This window comes from Myripristis murdjan, chromosome 9, assembly GCF_902150065.1.
Source record: "Myripristis murdjan chromosome 9, fMyrMur1.1, whole genome shotgun sequence".
In the NCBI taxonomy this organism is placed as follows: Eukaryota; Metazoa; Chordata; class Actinopteri; order Holocentriformes; family Holocentridae; genus Myripristis; species Myripristis murdjan.
The window spans coordinates 34,905,929-34,929,273 of NC_043988.1; the positions used below are offsets into that span (position 1 = coordinate 34,905,929).

Below are 23,345 nucleotides of genomic sequence, written 5' to 3' on the forward strand. Positions count from 1 at the left end.
CAGTGCTGATTGGAAGTTAATTGGCTAATTAGAGTTAAGTGGTAATTAGTAATTAGGTTGTTGTAAATGTTAATTAGCGGGTTAGAAGCCGGAGTGCAGAGTCTCTCCAGACCCGGAGCGAAAATAAAAACCTCAACACTAATTATCCTGCACACTTTTCACACCATGTACACATAATATAACATTTATGCAATTTATACTTCTCTTCTTGTGTAATTAGCCAATTTAATATTTTCTTTGACTCTACATTTTGAAATCTTTGCAGTTTGATTTGTTCTTTTTTATTGCCAAGATTTCTTCCATCTTTCTTTCTTTCTTTTTTTTTTTTTTTTAACATAAATGGCACCTTTCATTTTGATATTCATCCAACTGCACCTGCCTGTCATTTTCAGCTGCTGTGAGTCAGAGCATCGACTAAACATCAAAAATGGAAGATGGAAAGAGGAAAACAAAACTCCACTCAGTGAAAATACCATCATGGAAATATGTATAAGATCATAATGTATAAGAGCTGAAAGCATCAAAACCAAAGACAAATATTTAACCGCCCCAAAATGAGCCTCTTAGTTTGGATTTTTGCTCTTATTTTGGCACGACATGAGGAACACGGCATGTTTAATTTTTAATGTTTAGCTCCATCACGGGGGAAACCTGACAGGCCGGGGAGCGCGCCAAACCGCTGACACGGCGCCGCTAAGTGACAACGATAAATGGGAAAATTAACCTTGAATTTAATTCCTGCGAAAAGCTGAAGATGCAGGACGTCCTGAGGGGGAATTAAAAATATCTGCTGTAAACACGGCGGCGGCGCTCTCATATACAAGCATGATTATCCTCATATACACACACACACACACACACACACACACACGCGTGCTTTGTTCATAAACACGAGCCGGCTCGGCGGTCGGACGGTGGAGATGAAAGCGCTTTGCAAAAAAACCCCTCCCATTTTCACTAAAAGCACTATTGACTGCTCTGCACGCCGCCGCAGTAAACACATCAATCATAAAGGAGGGATTATTAATGTCGTTTAGCTCAGTCATGAGCAGAACGCGGCCTTCGCAAAGCCGTCAGACCTTAAAGTGGAAAGTCTTTACGTTCGTGTTTCCGTCTGACGCGTCACTCGTCGGCGAGACTCAAACGCCTTCCCACGTCCCTGACACCGGCTTCAAACCACATCAGAGGCGCTTTCAAGGCCTCATCGGCGTAAACACACTCCTCGTCTGGTGATGGATTTTGCTGCAACAATATGGACACACACACACACACACAAAATCTGCTTGCATACACACACGGAAGAAAAAACTTCAGAGAAAGAGACAGTCAGCGAAAAAAAACTCCAACTGCGATGGATCAGAAGGCGATCTAAAGAGCCATCAGTCTCCGGCTCCAAACGCTCCCATCAGCTGAACATCGATAAATATGAATAGGAGGAGGAAGAGGAAGAGGAAGGAGGGAGATTTAAAGAGCGGGAGGGAGGGAGGGGGGGAAGAGGAGGGAGAAAGGAAGAGAAGCGGCAGGTCAGTTCAGTCTGTCAGACAGAAAAACTGCATCACCGACCAGAAGAAAACGTGTCACTTTGGGGCCGACAGCATCACTGTAACCCTTGAGTTACCCTTCAAAAAAGTTACATCCATCATGACCCTTCAAGTGGACAGAAATGTCCATTTTCTAGAAAGTGACCACCAAAAGGTCACAGGGGGGTGATTTTTGGCAAGAGGGGGTAATTTTGGGTTAAATTTTAAAATCCCAACTTTCAGCATGAAAATCCATTATTTGGCCCTGTAATGCATTTTTATCACATCCATGACCCTTCGTGGACAAAAATGTCCACCTGTCATTTATCCCTTTGTTATTGTTGCTGTTTGTACTTATTATCCTCAAAATCTTTGAAGTGACTCATATGGAGTTACACTAAGTCACTTTTGACATGGATTTCAAGATTTTAACCCCTCCCAGGCCATTTTGAACACCTGAAAGAGGTGAAAGAGGAGTACCTTAGAAATAAAATCAAAATGAGAGTTCAACATGAGAAAAATATTATATTTGATTTACAACAATAAACACAGTAAATCTTGAACAATAACAGTACCGTAGATAGTACAATTTATTTCTAAGGTACACCTCTTTCACCTGTTTTAGTGGTTTTGCCCTCTATAGAAACAGCACCCAGAGGTGGCCCCAAAATGGCCTGGAAGGGGTTAAAATCTTGAAATCCATGTCAAAAGTGACTTAGTGTAACTCCATATGAGTCACTTCAAAGATTTTGAGCATAATAAGTACAAATAGCAACAATAACAAATGGATAAATGACAGGTGGACATTTTTGTCCACGAAGGGTCATGGATGTGGTAAAAATGAATTACAGGGTCAAATAATGGATTTTCATGCTGAAAGTTGGGATTTTAAAATTTAACCCAAAATTACCCCCTCTTGCCAAAAATCACCCCCCTGTGACCTTTTGGTGGTCACTTTCTAGAAAATGGACATTTTTGTCCATGAAGGGTCATGGATAGGTTAAAAATGCATTACAGGTTCAAAAAATGGATTTTTGTGCTGAAAGTTGAGATTTTGAAATTTCACCCAGAATGACACCCCCTCACCAAAAATCAACTCTGGTAAGGATGGTGACTGTCTGTGAGGGAGTTTTGAATTTTGAAAATGGACAAAAATGTCCAGGGGTCATACGAGGGGTAATGTGTTATCTGTGTCATAAATACTATGATGTTATTAGCCTGAGTGTTTTCCAGCCTCGTCTGATCATCAATAGCACAAAAAACATCAGCTGCTCCAGTCAGACAGTATAAAGCAGAAATAGTGTACATGGTGGAGAAAGAAAGTCCAGAAATTAATGCAAGGTGTCCAGCATGTAAAGGGTTAATTAGCATGTCGAGTTTTGATTGACTGAAACTAAAATTAGAAGTAAAATAAACTATAATTCTGTCTCTATCAGTAGAGCAAGAACTGCACCAGTGAACAAACTTATTGTTGTTGTTGTTATTAGCCTGTTATTATTGTTGTTTTTGTTATTAGCAAATCCTCTAAAGGGAATCATAAGGAATTACCAACATCCTTATGCAGCCAGACTTCACAGAAAGGAGGACTGAAGTGGCTGTGGCCAAGTGTTTATGTGTGTTTGTGTGTGTGTGTGTGTGTGTGTGTGTGTGTGTGTGTGTGTGTGTGAAGATGACCTGCCTGGTTCCAGGTGAGCACAGAGTCTCAGAGTTACCTGACGACAGTGAAAAGTAACTCGGCTGTTTTCCCTGCACAGCCGTGTTGAATACTCCGTTGTGATTGGTCGCTGAAGGCATTAGCTCATTAGATGATGTCAGCTAACCCTAATCAGCTGTGATGTTGTTAATAAGCCACCAGGTGAGACTCGACTCCTCACAAAACCAACCTTTTTTTTTTTAATTTTAATTTTTTTATTTTAATCAAAAACAGGAGCCACAAGCTGATTCTCTGTTGGCCGTTCATCCGTTCTCCAGACAATAACATCTCCCACATTCAATTTGTTTTTAACGTAATTTATATTTTTTCTTGCTTTTACTGTTGATGTTGCTATGGAAACAGCTCTATAAGCCATGCAGAATAATGAGATGTAACCTGTGATATTGGGCTAAAGAAACTAAACTGACCTGCCTTGACTCGTCTTGACACGCCTGCACTGTCCATGTTCACCGCCTGACCTCAGATCAGTTTCCTCACACCAGATGTCACATTTTAGTTATTAAAACACTCACTGCCTTTACATGGACGCGAGTGTTTACATGACTCCTGCAGGCACCTGTGATGTTTACAGCTCCAACCAGCTGTTTGGAAATCTGACTCTCCTCTGGAACTGTTAACTTTAAATTAATCTGACTGCGGCTGCTGAAAACCAAACCGCTTTGGATTACAGCGGCTCAGCTCTGGTAAATACCAACACTGCCTGGTGGACTGGGCTCATCCACAGGAGAGCCAGAGGAGAAATGAAAGACGATGAAGACGTGTACATACAACGGTTTCTTCTGGAGAACTGCAGCTGGGATTAACTGGGATTAGGGCTCCAGGTTTCCGAAATCGGAATGTGATGTTTCCATGCGCAAACGCACAAACGGAATGCATCAAAAACCCGATCATAACATAAGATGGGCTTTCTTAATTTTAAACAAATGTTTAAAATGTTTCCTTTATGATGAACTGTGAGAAGGACCACATTTGGAGACTTTCATCTGACAAAAACAAAAACAAAAACAAATATGATCTAATTTAATTTTTTTTTTTTTTTTTTTTTACTATTAATAACCTTTTTTTTTTTTTTTTTTACTGCATTTAGTATTATTATTATTATTGTTGTTATTATTGTAGTCATAATTGTTTGCACATGAAGGAGGAGATGGATTAGCAGTTATATTTACTTTATTTTATTACTATTATTATTTTTTTTCTTCCATTTTTTTCTTTTTCTGTGTGGGTGAGGGGTATAAAAGCACAAATGCACAAAAAAAAAAAAAAAAGTGTCCATGTTTTGTCCATTAAGAACAAAAAAGGATACATGAAATATGTCCAAAATGATAAGATCTGGATGTAATGTCTGAATTTCCTGACACAATAAAATATAAAAAAAATAACTGGGATTCTGAAGTCCATGTGAAGGCACTCAGTTTTATTCTGAGGGAGCGTGGGGCTGCTTCTATTTTGAAAAAAAAAAAAAAAATGGCACAGAAACAATGTAGGGCGTGGAAAAAAACTCACGCACACGATCTTGCACCTTGAGCCATTTGCCTCCAGAGTTAGAAAAATAACTTTTGGTGTAGCTGTGGCCGTCAGGATGTGATTTTCAGCTGGAAGGACCAAACTCGTGGAAGTCGGTGAACTTCCTCCACAAACGGCAGCCGGAGATCAGCCTGACTCCGGCATACGTGCGTCTGCGGGGCTATAGGACTCTGTTTGGCTTGTTCAGCTGAATTTTATCTGCTCCTCTGTCCCATAAAACCTTCCTATTGACAGGCAGCTCGGCATCGACCCCGGCTCCCCCCCTCCATATCCAGCCCACATTTTTCTTCCCTATGAGTATTAGTTTATTGAATAAGTGGCATCTGTTTTCCTGGCCCCGTCACCGTAAGGCGAGGTATTTCTCACTGACGCACAGCGCTGATTTATACGCCGCTCTGGCTCACCCCGCAAAAAATAAAGCTAAGCAAAAAATTTCCAATACATCGCCCCACCACCACCACCACCACCACCCGATACACACACACACAAACACAAACACAAACACACACACACAGATCCCCACATCTCTTCTTCTGCCCTCCTTCCCCCATCCACCCTCCATCCATGCTGTATATAATTAAGTTGGCAGATGTTATACACACACACACACACACACACACTCTCTCTCTCTCTTCACACTCTCCATCACACACACCCACACACACTGATCCACACACACACACACACACACACTGGTGGTGTGATGACAAGACAACCAAAGTCATCAATTACTGACAGCGGCGTCTAGTTTTCCACCTGCTTCTGAAAAACTATTTCCAGCGAGAAAAACTCTGACGTTGTGTCATATTTATATTTCATTTTTCATCCCTGAGCTGAGCCTGAGGCTGGTTTTATCACCGGCAGGATACAAGTGGCAGCGTCACACAGGAGGAGGAGGCATCAAACACCGCCGCCGCGCTTCGCCTCCACCGGCAAGGAGAAAAATCTCGTTTTCAGCCACAGTCATGACTCAGAAACCGTCTGGTAACTTGTTCGTTTGAGTTTTGTATTCAGATTTTACAGTTTGTTTACATTTTCTGCATCACACAGCAAAAAATCCCCATGTTCACAGGCCCTTCAGCCTCATCTCCGGTGTTCAAATCTTGTTTTTTCCTCAAACAAGTTAAAAAATCTGCCAGTGGGATGAGATTTCATTCCACTTGTTTTGCTAATTTTATTAAATCAAGTGTCATTTTCTTGATCCTAGTGGCTGATCTGCCTTTTCTGCCTGGTTTCAACACATTTAAACTTTAAAAAAAATCCTGAAACACTGAAGGTAAGATTTAATGACTTGACAACCAGCAGTAAATATAAAACCACTTCAGTGTAAATGCATTGTAAGTCCATTACTGGGAGAGAAATGTGTTGATAATGAGGTAAAGACTGGACTTTTGGACTCGTGCTGTGTTAATACTGTGCAAATTGTTTAAAGTTGATGTTTATTTTATGCCTTTTATCAATAGATTTATTTTTTTAAAAAATCCTGAAACAAGTGAAAGTGCACTGGAAACAGGTGGTATTATCTCTTCCCGCTGGCAGGCTTTTTGAAACTTGTTTGAATGAAAACAGGATTTAATGTGAGACTAAATGACTTGTTAGGATGGAGAGTTTTGTGCGGCGCGCTGCTGCAGGATGGATGGAGAAAGGAGGACTCGACATCGACCACCGGCGGTAAAATAATGATACTTTTATTATTGAGCAAGAAAAGCATCAATAATGAGGTAGTTTTGGAGGCGCTGTGAGTTTATGCTGCACAAATAATTATGCAGCATAAACACAAAACCTGAAGTACTGTCCTCCCAAGTCTGACCCGAGGAGTTTCAGGGGTTCTGGTTTCTTTAAGTTTAACACAAAAATTAAATGCAGTGTAAAATCATGTTGATGCCTTTAACATCCTCTAACTCTGAATATTTAATGCTTCCTGGGTCTCTGCTATTCTGTGTTTCTGTGTTTCTGTATTAGCTGAGGTGGATCTGATTCTTCAGGTTAAAAACTGCAGTTAAATTATTAGTAGTATTTTTTTTTTTTTTTATCTTAAGTAACACATATTTTTTTGTAATCACTCAGCATCTGAGCATTTTGGAGGTTGTCAGAAAAAAATATGAGCTAACTAAGGCATGTTTCATTTTTACTTTGAATATTTCATCCATTTGAAAAAGATCCAAAAATCAGTTTTGACAGTTTGAGGAAGGAAAATGATCTGGATGCAGCACAAAAGTCAAAACCACATTTCTCATCTGGGGCTGCAGCTAATGATTATTCCCACTGTTGAATGATCTAGGTTTTTTTTTTTTTTTTTTAATTAATTAATTAATTTATTTTTTAATGTATTTATCTATTTATTTATTAGACTTTTAGTCCATAAAGTGTCAAAAATAATGCAAAATGTTCATCACAAGTTCATTTTAATTTTACAAAGATATCAAAGGAGAAAAGGAAAGCAAACAAAGCTGTAAATTTATTACAAAAAATTGGATATTCTCTGAGATTAAAGAGAATGAGAAAAAACAAAAAAAAAAATCAAAAATTCTGAGATCATAAAGTCACAAATTTGCGAGAAAAAAGAGAAAAGTATTTTTTTTTAGATTTTTTTTTGTTGTAAATTTGTGGCTTTTCTCGCATTTATTTGTGAGTTTACAACTTGTTATCTTATACATACATATATATATATATATATATATATTACCCCCTCCTCCCCCGGCTGCATAGTTTTTTTTCCCCTTACAGCCGCCCTATTGTGCCGTTGTATGAATCAGACAGTGTTTGGCAGTTTTATTGGATAAAATAATCAATTAATAACCAAAATGATAACCGTGTAATTAGAGCTGGCGTGGCTCTACCTGTTGGTGGCGCTGTGATGGTGTCCGGTGCCTGAGTGCGTCTCACCTGTCGGGGTTCTGCGTGCACACGTGCATCTGCAGCAGGATCCTCTGCGTGAAGGTTTTGAAGCACTGGCCGCACTTCCACAGGTGCCAGTCGCTGAACTCGGTGCTCAGCTGGCTGGTGGACGTCGGGCTCGCCAGGACCCGCTGGTTCTTCGACCCCAGCTGGCCGAAGCTGGACTCCACCTGGCCCCCGACCCCCGCCTTGTCCAGCAGGGAGAAACTTCTGGAGCACGGCGAGTGCGGGAAGACCATGGAGCGCAGCAGGGAGGTGGAGGAAGAGGAGGAGGAGGAGGAGGAAGACGAGGAGGAGGAGGAGGGCTTGCCGTTCTTGCTGAAGGTCTGGAGGGAGTCCTGTCTGCTCATGGCCTCCATCACCGTGGCTGGAACGTTTACTGAACACACAGAGCAAAACATGAAGTTACGGGGGGTTGGCCATGAAGTTTTCATCCTGAAAACAAGGAGAGCTCATGCAGCTGCAGCTTCCCATCAGCCCTGCAGTGACGACACCTGTTAGGGTGCAGGTACGAGCTGAGCAGCCCACATGAGCTGAAACCAGCTTCTCATTTGCATTACAAAAGATTAACAACATTGGGTTAGGGTTAGGGTTAGGGTTAGTAAAGTAAACAACATTAGCTGCAAACATGACATGAAACTTTATATGCGCTCATCATTCAGCACAGCACCTTACCCTGAACCTGAACCCTGAACCTGAACCCTGAACCCTAACCCTGAACCTGAACCCTGAAGCTAACCTGAACCCTGAACCCTAACCCTGAACCTGAACCCTGAACCCTAACCCTGAAGCTAATCTGGACCCTGAACCCTAACCCTGAAGCTAACCTGAACCCTGAACCTGAACCCTGAACCCTAACCTGAACCCTGAAGCTAACCTGGACCTTGAGGCTGACCTGAACCCTGAACCTGAACCCTGAACCTGAACCCTGAACCCTAACCCTGAAGCTAATCTGGACCCTGGAGCTAACCTGGACCTTGAGGCTGACCTGAACCCTGAACCTGAACCCTGAACCCTAACCCTGAAGCTAATCTGGACCCTGGAGCTAACCTGAACCCTGAACCTGAACCTGAACCCTGAAGCTAACCTGAACCCTGAACCCTGAAGCTAACATGAACCCTGGAGCTAACCTGAACCCTGAGGCTAACCTGAACCCTGAACCTGAACCTTGAACTAACCTGGACCCTGAAGCTAACCTGAACCCTGAACCCTAACCCTGAACCTTAAACTAACCTGGACCCTGAAGCTAACCTGAATCCTGAAGCTAACCTGACCCCTGAGGCTAACCTTATCCCTGAGGCTGACCTGAACCCTAACTGCTCCTACAGAAGCTCAAGCGTAGGTTTGCAGGCATTCCCCAGGGGTCACCATCCACACATCTTAACATTTACATGCAGAACCCACAGGACCTGAGGACCTCCAACATGGCCGCCTGGGCCTTGTTTTGTCATGTGAAAGCCTCTAAGCCCTTTAAATGCTTTTTCTTTGCTGTAATGAGTCCCACACAGCGTCCCGTGCTGCCGCTGTGTCTGTGAGCAAGGCGCTCTCTGCCTCTGATCCAGACGGGAACACAGAGTCAGAACCACATTGAGCTAACAGAGGACAGAGGCGCCGCTCGCTCGGGGCGGACCGCTGCTTCCACTGCAGCTCGTTAAGCCTCGCGCTGATGGGAGTCTGCTCGTTAGTGCCGTTACAGGCCTGCTGCTGCGCTGGGGCCACAGCGGGGTGCAAACTGTGGCTGGGGGCCCAAAACTGGTCTCAAACATGTTTTTGTTACCACATCATTGGAGTTGTAACCTGTAACTGGTGTATTTTCATTCACCTGGATGACTGAGTGATACTACTACTGCTAGTACTGAGCCTTCTGTTACCACTACTACTACTAGTACTACTACTAGTACTTTTAATAATATCCTGCTATTACTGCCAATAACACTATTACTATTGCTGAAAATACTAACACTACTAATACAAATATATTGCTGCTACTACTACCATTACTGCTCCTACTATTGCTATTACTATTACTACTACTGCTGCTATTAATAGCCTTCCTATTCCTGTTGTTAATACTTTTGTCACCACTATAATTACCACATTACATTTACTGCTGCTTCTACTACCACTACTGCTAACAATAATAATGATAAACTATCTTTTATATCCAGGGTTTAAGCTGCTTTACAGCAAATGAAATGTCATTGTGCATTTATCCTTTTGTGTTTCAGTCTGTTTGTTCTGTTTTGTTGAGATTTTATTTTTTCTTTTACAAAGCCATTTGTTACTCTGTTCTGGTGAGTTTTTAAAAGCCAGTAAAATAATAAAAATGCCAAAAAAAAAAATATGAATATGCGTCACAATGACATGAATTAAGCATTAAAGGAAAATGAAATGGGCAAACACAAAGAGCATGAAAGGAAAAAACAAATTATATAAAAGCCCGTAAATCAGATCTTGGGGTGAACCGGCCCATGCCAGCTTCCCTGGCTCTACCCAGAATTCATCTGTGTTGTGTTCTGCGGTCTGACCCGCTGACAGACCTGCGCTTCATAACCCTTCATTATGTCTCATATGTTTGAAACGACATTACGAGGGTTTGTCTTGCCTCGAGTCGAGGCTCGCTGCCCACAGCTGGGCCGGGTCGCGCTCTAAACTTTACTGGTCCGAGTCGACGGAGCAGCGACGCCTCGGCCCTCGGCGACTCGGAGAAAACACTCCGTTACCACTGACGGCACATTTTAAATATTTAGCCGAGGACAGCTGACTCAGCTCCACGCTGTGTTTCAGGAGGGCCTGGCTTCACACTCATACATACACACACACACACTCACTCACACTGAGAGCTGCAACAGTACACACACACACACACACACACACACACACACACACAGTTTTCTGTTGTCGCCTGGAGCAGCTGTGCCTTCAGCCCGGGACACACCGGAGGACCTTCCCCGGGACGTTCAGCCTCTGCCTTCTTTGCAGCCCCGGTGTCGAGGCAAAGCGTGAAACGGAGCCGCTGGAGCCCCTCAGGAAAGTTGTCAGGTTTCCATCCAAATGTATCGCAAATTTTAATCGAATTTTCAGAAAATGGGCAAAACAAAATGCAAATTTCTGCGCGTTTCCATTCACGTCTCTTATGTGAATATCTGGAGTCGGTTCATCAAGGTGAGCAGTAGGTGGCGCTAATCCTCCAGCCGGGTGACTTTATACCGCTGCAGAAGAAGAGGGCACAGCGTGACGACGTGTTACAGGCGTCAGTCAGAAATCAAAACTCAGTTGTTTGCATTAATGTTGTTTTCTTTAATTAGTTCAAGAAAAGTTCAAGTCTCTTCTTCGGTCCAAACAGAGCGGCTGTTGTTGTCGTCTGTCCAGTGGAGCGGACGTCACGTGATTACAAACGTCACCGTTTATTGGCTAAACTTGTTTCCATAGCAATTTATTCACATTTTCCTTTTATCGATACACCAACTTTTCCACCTTCCCCAAGAGGAAAAACTTTTTTTTAACTGTCAGTGTTTCCATTCAGGTTTTTAATGCGTAAATTGAAAATGCAAATAAAAACAGGAGGATGGAAACCCACCTGGTGTCACGTTTTGGTTGGGGGCTATGTTGCTAGGTAACCCTAACCCTAACCTTAACCTCACCTTAACCAAGCATTTTAGCTAAGGTCAGCTAACGAGCTAACTAACGAGCTAACATTTGCATACTGCACACCTGCGTCTTGAAGCTCCTGCGTGTCGTTGTGACGCCTCGGCGATGCAAAACGTGACACTGACACGTTTTCCTCTCATCAAGCGGCGGGTCTGTCACACACTTTGGCGAGATATCGGGTTGTTCATTTGCATAATCTTAAAGACCCCATGAAATAGACTCTTACTTTCTTGATTTGATGTATTTCCTGTTCAAATGGGATGTTTGAAGGGATCAGGTGGATGAGAGAGAATGTTTAAAGATTTTTACTGGTTGAAATTTGCTGGTGCAGGATGATGTCACTGTTGAAGATGCTCTGTTTTACAGGAAGTGGAGGTCACGTGAGGTCATTTCCTGGGGTCTTTCAGAGACACACCTCGTCGATGGTTGGCTGTTGGACAGTATTTGGCCATCGGTGAGCGTCTGTGGCACTAGTTTTTTGTGGTGTGTCCTGCACCGATGGCGCTAGTCGGAACCAGATTTTTTGGCGGCTTTTTGACCGATAGAGCTTGTTGAATTGGTGAGAAAGAGATCAATCTGATTGGCTGTTCAGTTTTGCAGATCAGTGCATGAGAGAGAACGACCAAGGCCTGAAAACATGGGTGCCAATTAAAACTTATTCTGAATGAGGAGGAGCTACATTACAAAACCGTCTGCGGCGTGAACGGTGGGTAAGCACTGCTTTATTTACGGTTTGTAGGCTACATCTGCATTCCTGGGTCTTCTGGTTTCCACTGACAAATACAGAGCACTGCCACCTGCTGGTATGGAGGGTATTTTGTCGGTTTGGTGAGTCTGGACCTTCATGGAGCTCACAGGAGAAATCGTCCTTTAGTGTGAAACATCGGTGATGCAGTTTTGGTGCTTAGGACTCTCCAGGACTCCGAAGCCTGATTCTGTCTTCAGTCCTCAGGGTGGGGTCGGGGGTTAAATACAAGATGAGGAGGCAGAGGAACCTCGTGAGCAGAGTCGTGTAGACTGCAAGGCGTTCTCCAGACCCCTAGTATGTCTCTGGCTTCATGTGCCTTGCTCGAGGACACTATGGCAGCAGCTGTTGAGGGTGAGGAAAATTTCTCCTTCATCCCTGCCCAGATTCTCCTCCAGATCAAAGCGTCAGTGAAGAGTCCCCGAACCCGAACCCCGTCCACACCCTGGCTGCAGGGTCAAAGATCCCTAACAAGCCTCTGAAACCTCAGCGTGTCGCCGCTGCTCAAAATTCCCTTTGTTTCTTTTCAAAAAAATATTTTAAAATTGCTGCACTGCCCTATGAAGATATGTTTTGTTGGAAAGTGCAGACTCTGTTCTAAAAAATAATCTAAAAGGACAAAAAAATAAATACAATAATATATTTTTTTTTTTTTTAAATAAATAAAGGTAACTTAAAAAAAACATTTAAAAAATAAGGTTTAGGATCAGATTAAAAATACATTTCTAGAGGGCAAGAAGAACAAGTCAAAGAAAAAATATATACTACATATATAAAACAAATGTAAAGAAAAAAGATCCTTAAAAGAGCCAATGCTTACCAACAATAAATAAAAAATAAATAAAAGTTGCATCTTCATAGACCAAGGTATATAATTTAAGAAAAAATAAAAGACTCAGGTGTCAGAGGGTCAAAGCAAAACAAAAGCTCCTCCTTCAGCACTTCTACCAAATAAAAATATTTTTTTGTGGCATTAATTGGATAGAAATGATTTTTCCTGGTATTTTCTGGTGCCTCTGCAGCAGTCGGGACTTGAATGCCTTGCTCAAAGTTCCTGAGGATGGAGAACAGCGACCTCCCTCCTCCTCTTCCTCCTCACCATCTAACAGGAGTCACATCCATCCCTCATCAGCTCACCTCAACTTGTACTGCAATATTCAACTTAATTAGTGCTTCTGTAGTAATTACTATAACGTTACACTGCAAATTACTACAGTAGTTACTATTACTTTGTAATCTGTAATATTAAAGCCAGTGGTGGACAGTAACAGAGTAAATTTACTTGAGTACTGTACTTAAGTACAGACTCTGAGGATTTGTACTTTACTTGAGTATTAGATTTCTTTGATACTTATTACTCTTACTCGAATACATTTCCAAGACAAATATTTTTACTCTTACTCGAGTAAATTTCTAGGGAGGCTGAAAAGTACTCGTTACTTTAAGGTTGGCTGTGTTTTTTTTTTTTTTTTTTTGTCTAAAATACTATTGGACACAAGCTGTGTTTGTCAAAGAAGGAAACCTATCACAGTACACGTTCTCCACTGGGATCTACGTAAAAGCAGAAATACGTCATCCCCTACACGCAAGCACATCAGTGCAGGAGGTTTCAAAGAGTTCACTCTCTGAAACAACAGTTTCAAGGTCCTATAAATTGAAAAAATTTCAGCAATTCATTGATGTGAAAAATAAGAAATTTACTCTTACTCTTACTTTTACTTTAAGTAAATTTAAAAGCATGTACTCTTGGATACTTAAGAACCTTTAAAAGCACGTACTTTTTTACTCTTACAAGAGTAACATGTCGACTGAGCTACTTTTACTTGTAACGGAGTAAATTTTGACCAGTAGTATTTTTACTCTTACTCAAGTACAGGGGTGGAGTACTCTGTCCATCTCTGATTAAAGCACACTACGTTCACTGTAACCCAACAAGCTTCTCTCCCTGTGACACTGAAGTCAGTCTGCTCAGTTTTAATCTGGAAATATGAAAGTTTCATGCAGGAAAATATTTTTTAAAGGCTAAAGGAGCATCACATTAAAAATAATTTAAATGCTTGGTTACTCTCTCTCTCTCTCTCTCTCTCTCTCTCTGTCTCTCTCTCTCTCTCTCTCTGTCGCTCCTCTTTCTCCTCTGTTTCCCTCTCTTGCTCCTCAAACCTCGCTCCCTTCTCTCATCCTCTCCTCCCCTCACCTCCTCTCCTCCTCTTCCATCCTTCTCTCCAACTTTCTCCCTCCTCTCCTCTTCTTTTCTCTCACTTCTTTTTGTGTTCTCAGTTTGCTTCATTCACATGTAAAACCAACAGAGCACGGTAAACAACAATAAAAACAAACTGATTATGAAAAAAGACAAAATCATTAAATATACAAATGCATCATGTATCCAAAGTGAAACATTAGATTTATTTTATATTTATATTGTGAAGTGAAAGGCTCCTGGATCTCCCTCTGACATGTACTGTCTGCTTCCTCTGCTCCTTCGTGTCCACACACACACACACACACACACACACACACACACCCTGCAGTATAAAGTTCAGTTCTGTAAGTTTGGGTTCACATGTTGTTGTTGTTAAGTGGCGACCGAGCTGCAGAGCGTCAAGCTGGGAGCCTCTGATTGGATGGAACGTGCATGAGTAAACAACTACAGTGTGTATATGTGTGTGTGTGTGTGTGTGTGTGTGTGTGTGTGCACGCTCAGTAGTCTGCTGAATGTGTGCGTTTTGTTTGTTGTGTGTTTGCGTGTCTTTTGCATTTGATTTGCTGTGCCTGCATGTGTGTTTGATGTGTAAGTGCTTTTATGTGTGTGTGTGTGTGTGTGTGTGTGTGTGTGTGTGTGTGTGTGTGCGTGCGTGCAGCAGGGGGGGAATTGCCTTGCTCAAAGGCAGCAGTAGAGCCGCTAAACATGATTGATGCTCTGTCGTCTTCCAAAACTTGAGGTTCACCACTTGGGCGTCATTTTGCTGTCGCTAGGCAACCGCAGAGTCAGCTCCCGCCAATCACTCAGCCGACAGACGAAGAAGAAACTCGCCGTGCATTTCAGCTGTGGAACCAATTTGTCTCGAAACCTCATCCCGTTTATTTTCTCATGATATTCTGTTTGTGGGCAGAAGGAGAAACCTCCAGCTTTCGCTCTTTTTTTTCCTCTGTTTTCAAGAGAACCAATAGGAGAGGAAAGACCCGCCTCTGCTGCGATCTGATTGGACGGCGGTGAAGAGAACAGACAGTGACGGTGCACGTGTTCGCTGGGATGAGATCGAAATGCTTCAAACTGAAAACATCAGAGAAAAGTGCCAAAGGTCCACCAAGTCCCATTAAAGCCAAACACACTGGAAGGTTGCTGGTTCAAATCCACGACCTGCCTGGTGTGAATGTGTGTGTGTGTGTGTGTGTGTGTGTGTGTGTGCACGTGGAAACACTCAGACGTCTAAATGTCTGCTGAGAGTCGCAGTTCACTGTCGCTCTGCGCCTCAATCAGCAGATAACGAAGCCGCGACATGCAGGAAACCCAGATGTGTGTGTGTGCCTGTGTGTGTGTGTGTGAGTGTGTGTGTGCGTGTGTGTGTGTGACGTGCAGCAGAGCCGCTCTCCTCCCGCTGCTGCACAACAGCCATAATCGAATTTCATCTAATTTGGATGTGAGCGAGTTTTTTTCACTGCAGGCTGGAACAAAAGCCAATCCTCTGCTCTTTGTGTGCACTCCAACAGTGTGTGTGTGTGTGTGTGTGTGTGTACTTGCGCTTATGAAGACCAAGTGTCCCCACATGGGTAAAAAAGACAGATGAGGAAAATCTACAGTGAAGACGTTTCGCTCTTCCCTCCTCAGCGGGAACATTCAGGGTTACGACTTCCATTTGGGATTAAGGAAGAGGGATTAAGAATTAGGAATACAATTGTTTTTGTAATAAATCATCTCACTGGTCTCTTCACACACAGCATGCTGTGCTTCAGTGTCAGCACGGAGATCCAGCTGCTTCAGATTGGGTTCAGATCATGTGAAGTTCCTTCTGCATGGAAAGTCTTTATCTAATAAACCGCTTGTCGAGTGAAGTGGCGTTTTATAAATTATAATCTGATGCAAAGAGAAGTCGTCTCACAGCTCATGCTGACGTGACGTCACTGTTCAGGTTCCAGTTACACTTTATTTATCACCTGAGGCACAGCCAGCTTCTGCATGCTGACTCATGTTTTCTTCTTCTTCTTCTTCTTCTTCTTTTTTTTTTTGTTTATTGTTGCAAATAAAATTAAACTAATTAAAAAAAACAAAAAAAAAAAAAAACGGCGAACTTATCCTTTAAGGAAAACTAAATGACACCCCCTGACGTGATCCCGCAAATAAAAATGAATCATCGTGAAATACCGTAAATAAATAAATCCAGATGTAATGCTACTTTTGTCATGCATGCTGTTTTTAATCCATAAACAATGCGTATCACTAATCATTATGTGTTGTTTTCATTTAATTTTTATACTTATTTATTTTATGTCTGTCCATTACTGTGTGATTACTTTTCTTTTCTTTTTTTGTTTGTTTATTTGTTTTACTTACTCGGAATAAAGAACTACTACTACTAATCTGAGCATATTTTGTTAAATTAATGGTTTAATCGTGTTGATATGAACTGTGATGATTATTTTACTTTGCTTGCAAGTTGCCCTCCAATGTTTAGGGTCCTCATAAGCATAGAAACACCACTGTGTGTGTGTGTGTGTGTGTGTGTGTGTGTGTGTGTGTCAGGGTGAGCGGTGCCATGTAAAACAGTCGTGCCATCTGTAAAACAAACCAGTTTGTGGGCGAAACGTCTCTAATTTGCAATCAGCGCTCTCCTGTTTCACCGCGACTCCGCCAGAGACGAGCTCCTAATTCAATTCACTTCAATTTAGATTCCAGCGATTAAAAACCCGTTTTACATTTTCCCCTTTTTATTCAATCTGCATATTGTGCAAGAACAAAAAATGTCAAAGAAGAGGGAGTTTTTTTTTTTTTTTTTTTTTTTTTAAGTTGAGTTTTGTTTTGTTTCAGCGAGTTATTCTGTCAAATCCATGGAAAAACAGTCTGGATGGAAAAGATGCAAACAGGCTGACTGGGCAGAAAATGGAGGAGATGTAAACAAAAGAGGGCGAGAGAGAGAAAGAGAGAGAGAGAGAAGGAGAGAGAGACGAGAACAACAAAACAACAAAAGATAATGACAAAGCAGTCGATTTGGTTTTAGTTAATAAAAGAGTCCAGCTCAGACATCTGAGCTCCTGCTGCTCATCTAAAACACTTTCAGAGGCAAAACGTCTGCAAACAAAGTTTCTTCACTCCAGGTTTCATTACTTCAGGTCAAATTATTTAGTTAAAAATTAAAGTCATCTGAAGCTTTGCTAGTATGAGAAGAGAGGAGCAGACATCTTGACCCACTTGATATATTTGATATTTGATATTTGATATCTGTATTTGATTTATCACTGGAAAGCTCTCGCCGGTGGTCCAATGAACACATTCTATTTAGTCAGAAATAACATGAAGGTCCAACTGCTCAAGAATCAAACTTTTGGTGCAAAATGGCTGTAATTGCATTTAAAATATTTTCCCTTTCATCTGTTTTTCTGAATCTTAATCTTTAAAAATACAAAATGCTTCGTGTTTTATCGGCTTCATGCAGAACTGCAAACTGCTCTCGCTGTGAAACCGGGGAAACGCTCTCAGCCGTGATATCTCCACTTTCAGGAGCTGAGAGGCGCGGCCTGCTTTTCAGTTGGAGTGTTTTTCCAGTGGATTTTAGGAAGGTTTCATCAGCCTTAAATCTGGAAGCTAAAGTACACCCTGACAAACCTCAATACAAGATAAAAAACGACTCGTCATGTCGGCTGCACGGGGCAGGAGGAGAGAGCAGCGGAGGGCTGAGCTCAAACCGCCTCGTCTCTCCTTTCCCAAAAAAACAAACCCCTGACAGAGACTTGTGAAGGCGGTCGCTGAGCGCCGGGAACTCGCTGCAGAGCGTTGACGCCGCATCACCGGCTCTCCGTGTGCCCACATTTTTTATTAAATAAAACACTTTTGTGTTTTGTTTTGGCTGGCCCGGGCCGCCACTCGTCCGCCACAGACAAATAAATCAGACAACGGCGAGTTCATAGGGAAGCCGTATTTGCTCCGCTGTTATTGTGGCGGAGGGGAAAAGGTTTTTCCAGTCAAACCGTTTAAATCATGTCGGTAATAAAATTAGAGCGACATCCAAAGCAAATGGTTGTATTTTTTCCCAAAGACAGACTTGTTGGTGAAGAGCGGTTTGGCAGTCTGGGAATCCGCTTCGGTTTTGATGTTTGGAGGATTTAGCTGTTACGGTAATCCGACTCATTTCCACGGTGATAGTAACACTCACATCTGAGGCTTTCAGATGATGCCCGGCTTCCTCTGAGAGAGAAGGCAGCGTCACGTCCAGATATTTCCAGGAGTTGGATATCAGAAAGTATCTCAGTGATCTAAGCAGTGAACGTCAGCTTTTGGTGTCGGTCCCTCACAACCAAAGAGCGAGGCCTTCCTCTTTCTAGAGCCGCCATTTTGCACCGGCGTTAGGGTTAGGGTTAGGGTTAGGGTTAACAATCACACAGGGAGAAAGCCACTGTAGAGGACGGCAGAGAGGAGCAGCACATAGACCAGAATGCAATGCTGCAGCCTCAATAGACCAGAATGCAATGCAGCAACAATAAAAAAAAAAAATGGGAACAGTGCACTACAGCAAGAAGCTCTCGTGCATTATCTGGGGTTTGTCGAAAAGATGGTGAAACAAGGCAGGTTGAACGGAAAGTGACTTCACCAAAAAGTAAATTACACCCCCAACACTGGCTTTGTTTAGGACTGACTGATTGATTGATCTGTTGATTCACTGATTGATTGATCTTTGATAAAGTCAGACATCGTGCATAAAAATGACAGAATGTCTTACGTCTTTTGTCAAACTTTAGTAGCTATAGCATATAGAGCACACCTTGGGTTTAGGTTCACTGAACTGCACTGAGGATGTTTTCTGTTTTCTCAAACTGACTCGCTGAGTTTTTCGTACGTGGAGCAAAATGAAAAGCAGAGTTGTGGTGTTTGCTCACAGTTTTCGTCCTGAGCGATGCACTGCAGCGGGATGCCGAAGAAGGACGTGTAGGAGTCGTTGTACCAAACCAGCAGCTCCGTTCCTCTGGGGATGTCCATACACGCTCTGTAGAAGATACAGGACCTGCACACACACACACACGCACACATAAAAACATATGATTACTAAAATGATGATGATGTTGGTGTGTTTATTCTGGCAACGGGTGTCACATTCAGGCACAATCTGGCAAATGTAAAAATACTAAAACTGTTAATGAAATATTTAAAACTGAATTTGTGGAAAACCAACAGTGCATAAACCAGAAAACCACTGATAAATGCGGAAGAAGAAGAAGAAGAAGAAGAAGAAGAAGAAGAAGAAGAAGAAGAAGAAAAAGACTTTTCGAACTTAGATGTCTCAGGACAGTTTCTAAATATTTTACGTTTCATGAAAACTGTGACTGATTACACATTGAAACAAGCCCAAAAATCAAAGTCCTACCCATCTAGAAGCACAAGAGGCCAGCTGTCTGGTGAGTTATGGAGTGTGTGCCAAAAACTGAAGAAGGTAAATAGTATGGATCCTGGGCACCGATGACCTGTCAGCATTTTTGAATGTTCAGTACTCTCTGGTCTGTTTCCAGAGGTCTGACCTCGACAGCCACATAACAACATAACTGCTTAGAGGTGTTTTTGCCGACCAAAATGACACTGTAAACCACACAGGTCACATGACTGCACGACCTCTGTATGGACAACATCTCCTCTGTGAGTGTTACCTGTGGGGTCCCACAAGGCTCCACTCTAGGCCCCATCTTGTTCTCTATAAACACATTAACACAACACACTGCTCCACTGCTATGCTGACGATACTCTGTTGTACCTCACTGTAAAACCAAATGATCTCTGCCAACTGCTAACTTCATATTTTCCTCTTTCATTTTATTGTTTCATCTTAAACTGTCTTACTTTTTAGCACTTATATACAGTAGTCGAGTTGTAAAAAAAAATTTGGGGGGGGTGGTAAATTTTTTTCACTTGATGAAAAGTGAGGATAGCAATTTTACAGGGGGGATGATTTTGACTGTTTTTATTTCAGGGGGGATGCCATCCACCCTCATCCCCCCTCAACTCAAGAACTGCTTATATATATATTTCAATTTTATTTTTCAGGTATATTTCATCTGATTGAATTCATTCAACTTTACTTTGCACTTTACAACATTTGTTTCTTATATTATATATTATATATATATATATATTATATTATTATATTAATATTTTTTTAAACTGTCTTTACTCTGAAGAAGGCTTTATGTGCCAAAATGTTGATATTTGACAAAATAAATAATTTTGCATCAGAGTTATGAATGATCGGCGTCCATCCCGTCTTTCTGATGTCTGCCCACTAACTCAGCACCTCACCAGTTCAGGTCTGCATTTTCTCTTCTCTTCTTTATTAAAAAGCATTGAACCAGTAAGATTATTATGATATATTAGTAGCAGTAATAGACAGAAATCTCCCGGGAAGCAGCACCCTGCAACACATGAAAACAAACCACAGCATTTTGAAGTCTGTTCTGTGGCAAAGCGGAAGTAAGGGCGACATAAAGAGACAGAAGTGCCAGAACTGCTTGTTTTTTTTGTTTTTTTTTTGTATCTGGATGAGTCAGACTCACACCAAAACACAGTGAGTTACAGGAATCAAGATGGATGATAAGATGGCATGAGTGACTCTCTCCTAGTCAGAAATGGAAATTCTGAACTGATAAGTGCTTGTTTTCACAAGAGAATAAACCAAAAGATTTATGGGAAAAAATCCACCCATGAGAAACCCAACTAATGACTAATAATGTTGTACAAATACACCCTCAATTAACTGATCCTCCCAGGCCGCGCCGGCGATTAAAATAATTTCTGATACACCGAAAACATCACTCTAACAACATGACCAAACTCCAAATCCAAAACCACAATTTAACATTTTAACCTCTATTTAACCTCTACTTAAACTATTTAAAACTACTTTCCAACATCTTTCCTCACTGTGGTGGCAGACTCACAACACAAATGACATCATCACCAAAAAGTCAGGAGGTTCAATGGCTGTCACAACCACGTACCCTGCCAGAGTGCCCATGAGCAGGAACCTGAGGCACACCCCTCCCCCCACTCTTTGACTGAAAGCTGCTCTGGATGAAAAAAGCAAAAGATATGATCCAATCCACAACCGCATTTAAATGTCCAAATAATTCAAAGCACATTGAGAAGTCTTGTACAAATTAAGTTTGACTTGATTTGACTAACATGACATTCGATGCGATCCAAAACCCCAGTTCGGTGTCACGTCCAAACTCATAAAAAAAACATCTGCCACAATTCAAATCCTGATATTTCAACATCACATCCAACATCATCCAGGTTCCCAAGGCTCGTGTTTACACAGCGACCCAAGTTCTGATTTCTTTTTTAAGTCCAGATGAAACTTCAGTATGGCGACGTATGTCCAGGTGAAACAAGGCAGAGAGGTGGGACAAAACTCTGAGAGGAATTTGATTTGAACGTTGAAAAGTGGGCGTGTCTTAACAAACACTGAGGTTGCCGTTGGATGCCAGCTTCCGGTCATCGTATTATTGGCTGAAACTGGTTGGTCCATTCATGTGTTGTATTTTGGTACTGGAAGAAAAAAAATATTGAAATTTGACATACATTTAACAAGAAATTGATTTTTTTTTTAATGTTTTTGGCATTTTTGGCATTTTCATCTCGACCTTAAAGTGACAGTTTGGATCCTTACCCATACAGTGGTGCCTGAACCCGACCCGAGCCAGAAATTTTGCATGTCCTCCATCACTAGTTTACATTTACCACCTGAAATAGCCTACGTGTTGCCTTCAGTGGCATCACGTAAACTCTAGAACTCTGCAGGAAGTTGCCCAGAACAGACAGCAGGTCCATCATTTTTATTTTTTTAACACTAGAGTTTCACTGACATTAAAATCGGGCCGGGCGACGTGACCGACGCAAGCCTGAGCATAATTTCCCGTCCCGCTGCGACCCGTCGAGACTCGGGTCGGGTATCCTCACTCCAAAATGCATCCACCAATTTCGGTCCTTTAAATCCTTCCCTGTCACACGATTTTGAAGGATGCACAACGACACACGCTTGTTTAACTTTCACGTTCAATGCTCTTTTCAGACCCCTGGCTTCAACAATGGCGGAACGATTTTCTGCCGTAGCACTGCCACTGTATCACCACACAACGCCCCATGTTCAGCCTATGAGGCGATACAGTGGCAGTGCTGCGGCAGAAAATAGTTCCACCCTTTTGGAGACAAGGGAGCAGAAAAGAAAAAAAGACAGAAAGAAAGACAGAAAAAGAAAGATAAAAGGAAGAAAGACAGAAATAATGAAGGAAGGAATGGAAGAAGGAGGGAAAGAAGCAGAAGAAAGAAAGAAAGAAAGAAAGAAAGAAAGAAAGAAAGAAAGAAACAGGAAGAAAGACAGGAAGAAAAAAGATGAGGAAAGAAGAAAGAAAGACAGAAGGAAGGAAGGAAAGAAGGAAAGAAAGAAAGAAAGAAAGAAAAAGACAGAAACAAACAAACAATCGTTTTTGTTTACTTTAGAATCTAAAAAAAATCTGAAACTACAGCAGCAGCAGCACACTGTGAGGAACATCTGACGGTCTGCACGGAGAACATCTGAGAACGTGTGAACATGGAGAACGTGTGAACACGGAGAACGTGTGAACATGGAGAACGTGTGAACACGGAGAACGTGTGAACACGGAGAACGTGTGAACATGGAGACCAGCTCCTCCTGGACCTCCAGCTGTCTGATAAATGTCGGGCAGGGGAAGCAGAGAGTCTCACTGGAGGGAAACAGTGCAAACTGCAGGAGAGGGGCGGGGCTTCTAGACGCCTCGGGTCTTTCATAAAAGCGAATGAAGAAGAAAAATAATAAAGATCTATAAATGTGTGAGCGCTGCTGCTGCTTCAGCCTCTGCGGCGGATCGGGCCTGCTGAAGATCTATGTGTGCATTTTATTAATTCTTTCCACACCGAGGGGGTGGATGGCTGGGGAGGGTGAGGGGGGGGGCTCCATGTGAAAATAGAGCCGGGAGGGACGGGGCCATAAATCAAACATACCCAAATGACCTCCCAGGATGAAGAGAGAGCGGCCTGCAAACAGGCGGCGCCCCGTATGTGCTTAAAACAAAC

The 23,345-nt window shown here is 42.1% G+C and overlaps 1 protein-coding gene across 2 annotated transcripts in view; it reads right to left on the bottom strand.

Annotated features, from left to right (window-relative positions):
* Nucleotides 1-23,345, bottom strand: part of prdm6 (PR domain containing 6) — an 81,898-nt gene that overhangs the window by 19,743 nt on the left and 38,810 nt on the right. For both annotated transcript variants that reach the window (XM_030060591.1, XM_030060590.1), the window contains 2 exons: nucleotides 19,142-19,266; nucleotides 7,648-8,038 (listed from right to left, as the gene is read on the bottom strand). In XM_030060591.1, the coding sequence (XP_029916451.1) occupies nucleotides 7,648-8,038; nucleotides 19,142-19,266 (516 nt within the window). The remainder of the gene's footprint in view (nucleotides 1-7,647; nucleotides 8,039-19,141; nucleotides 19,267-23,345) is intronic.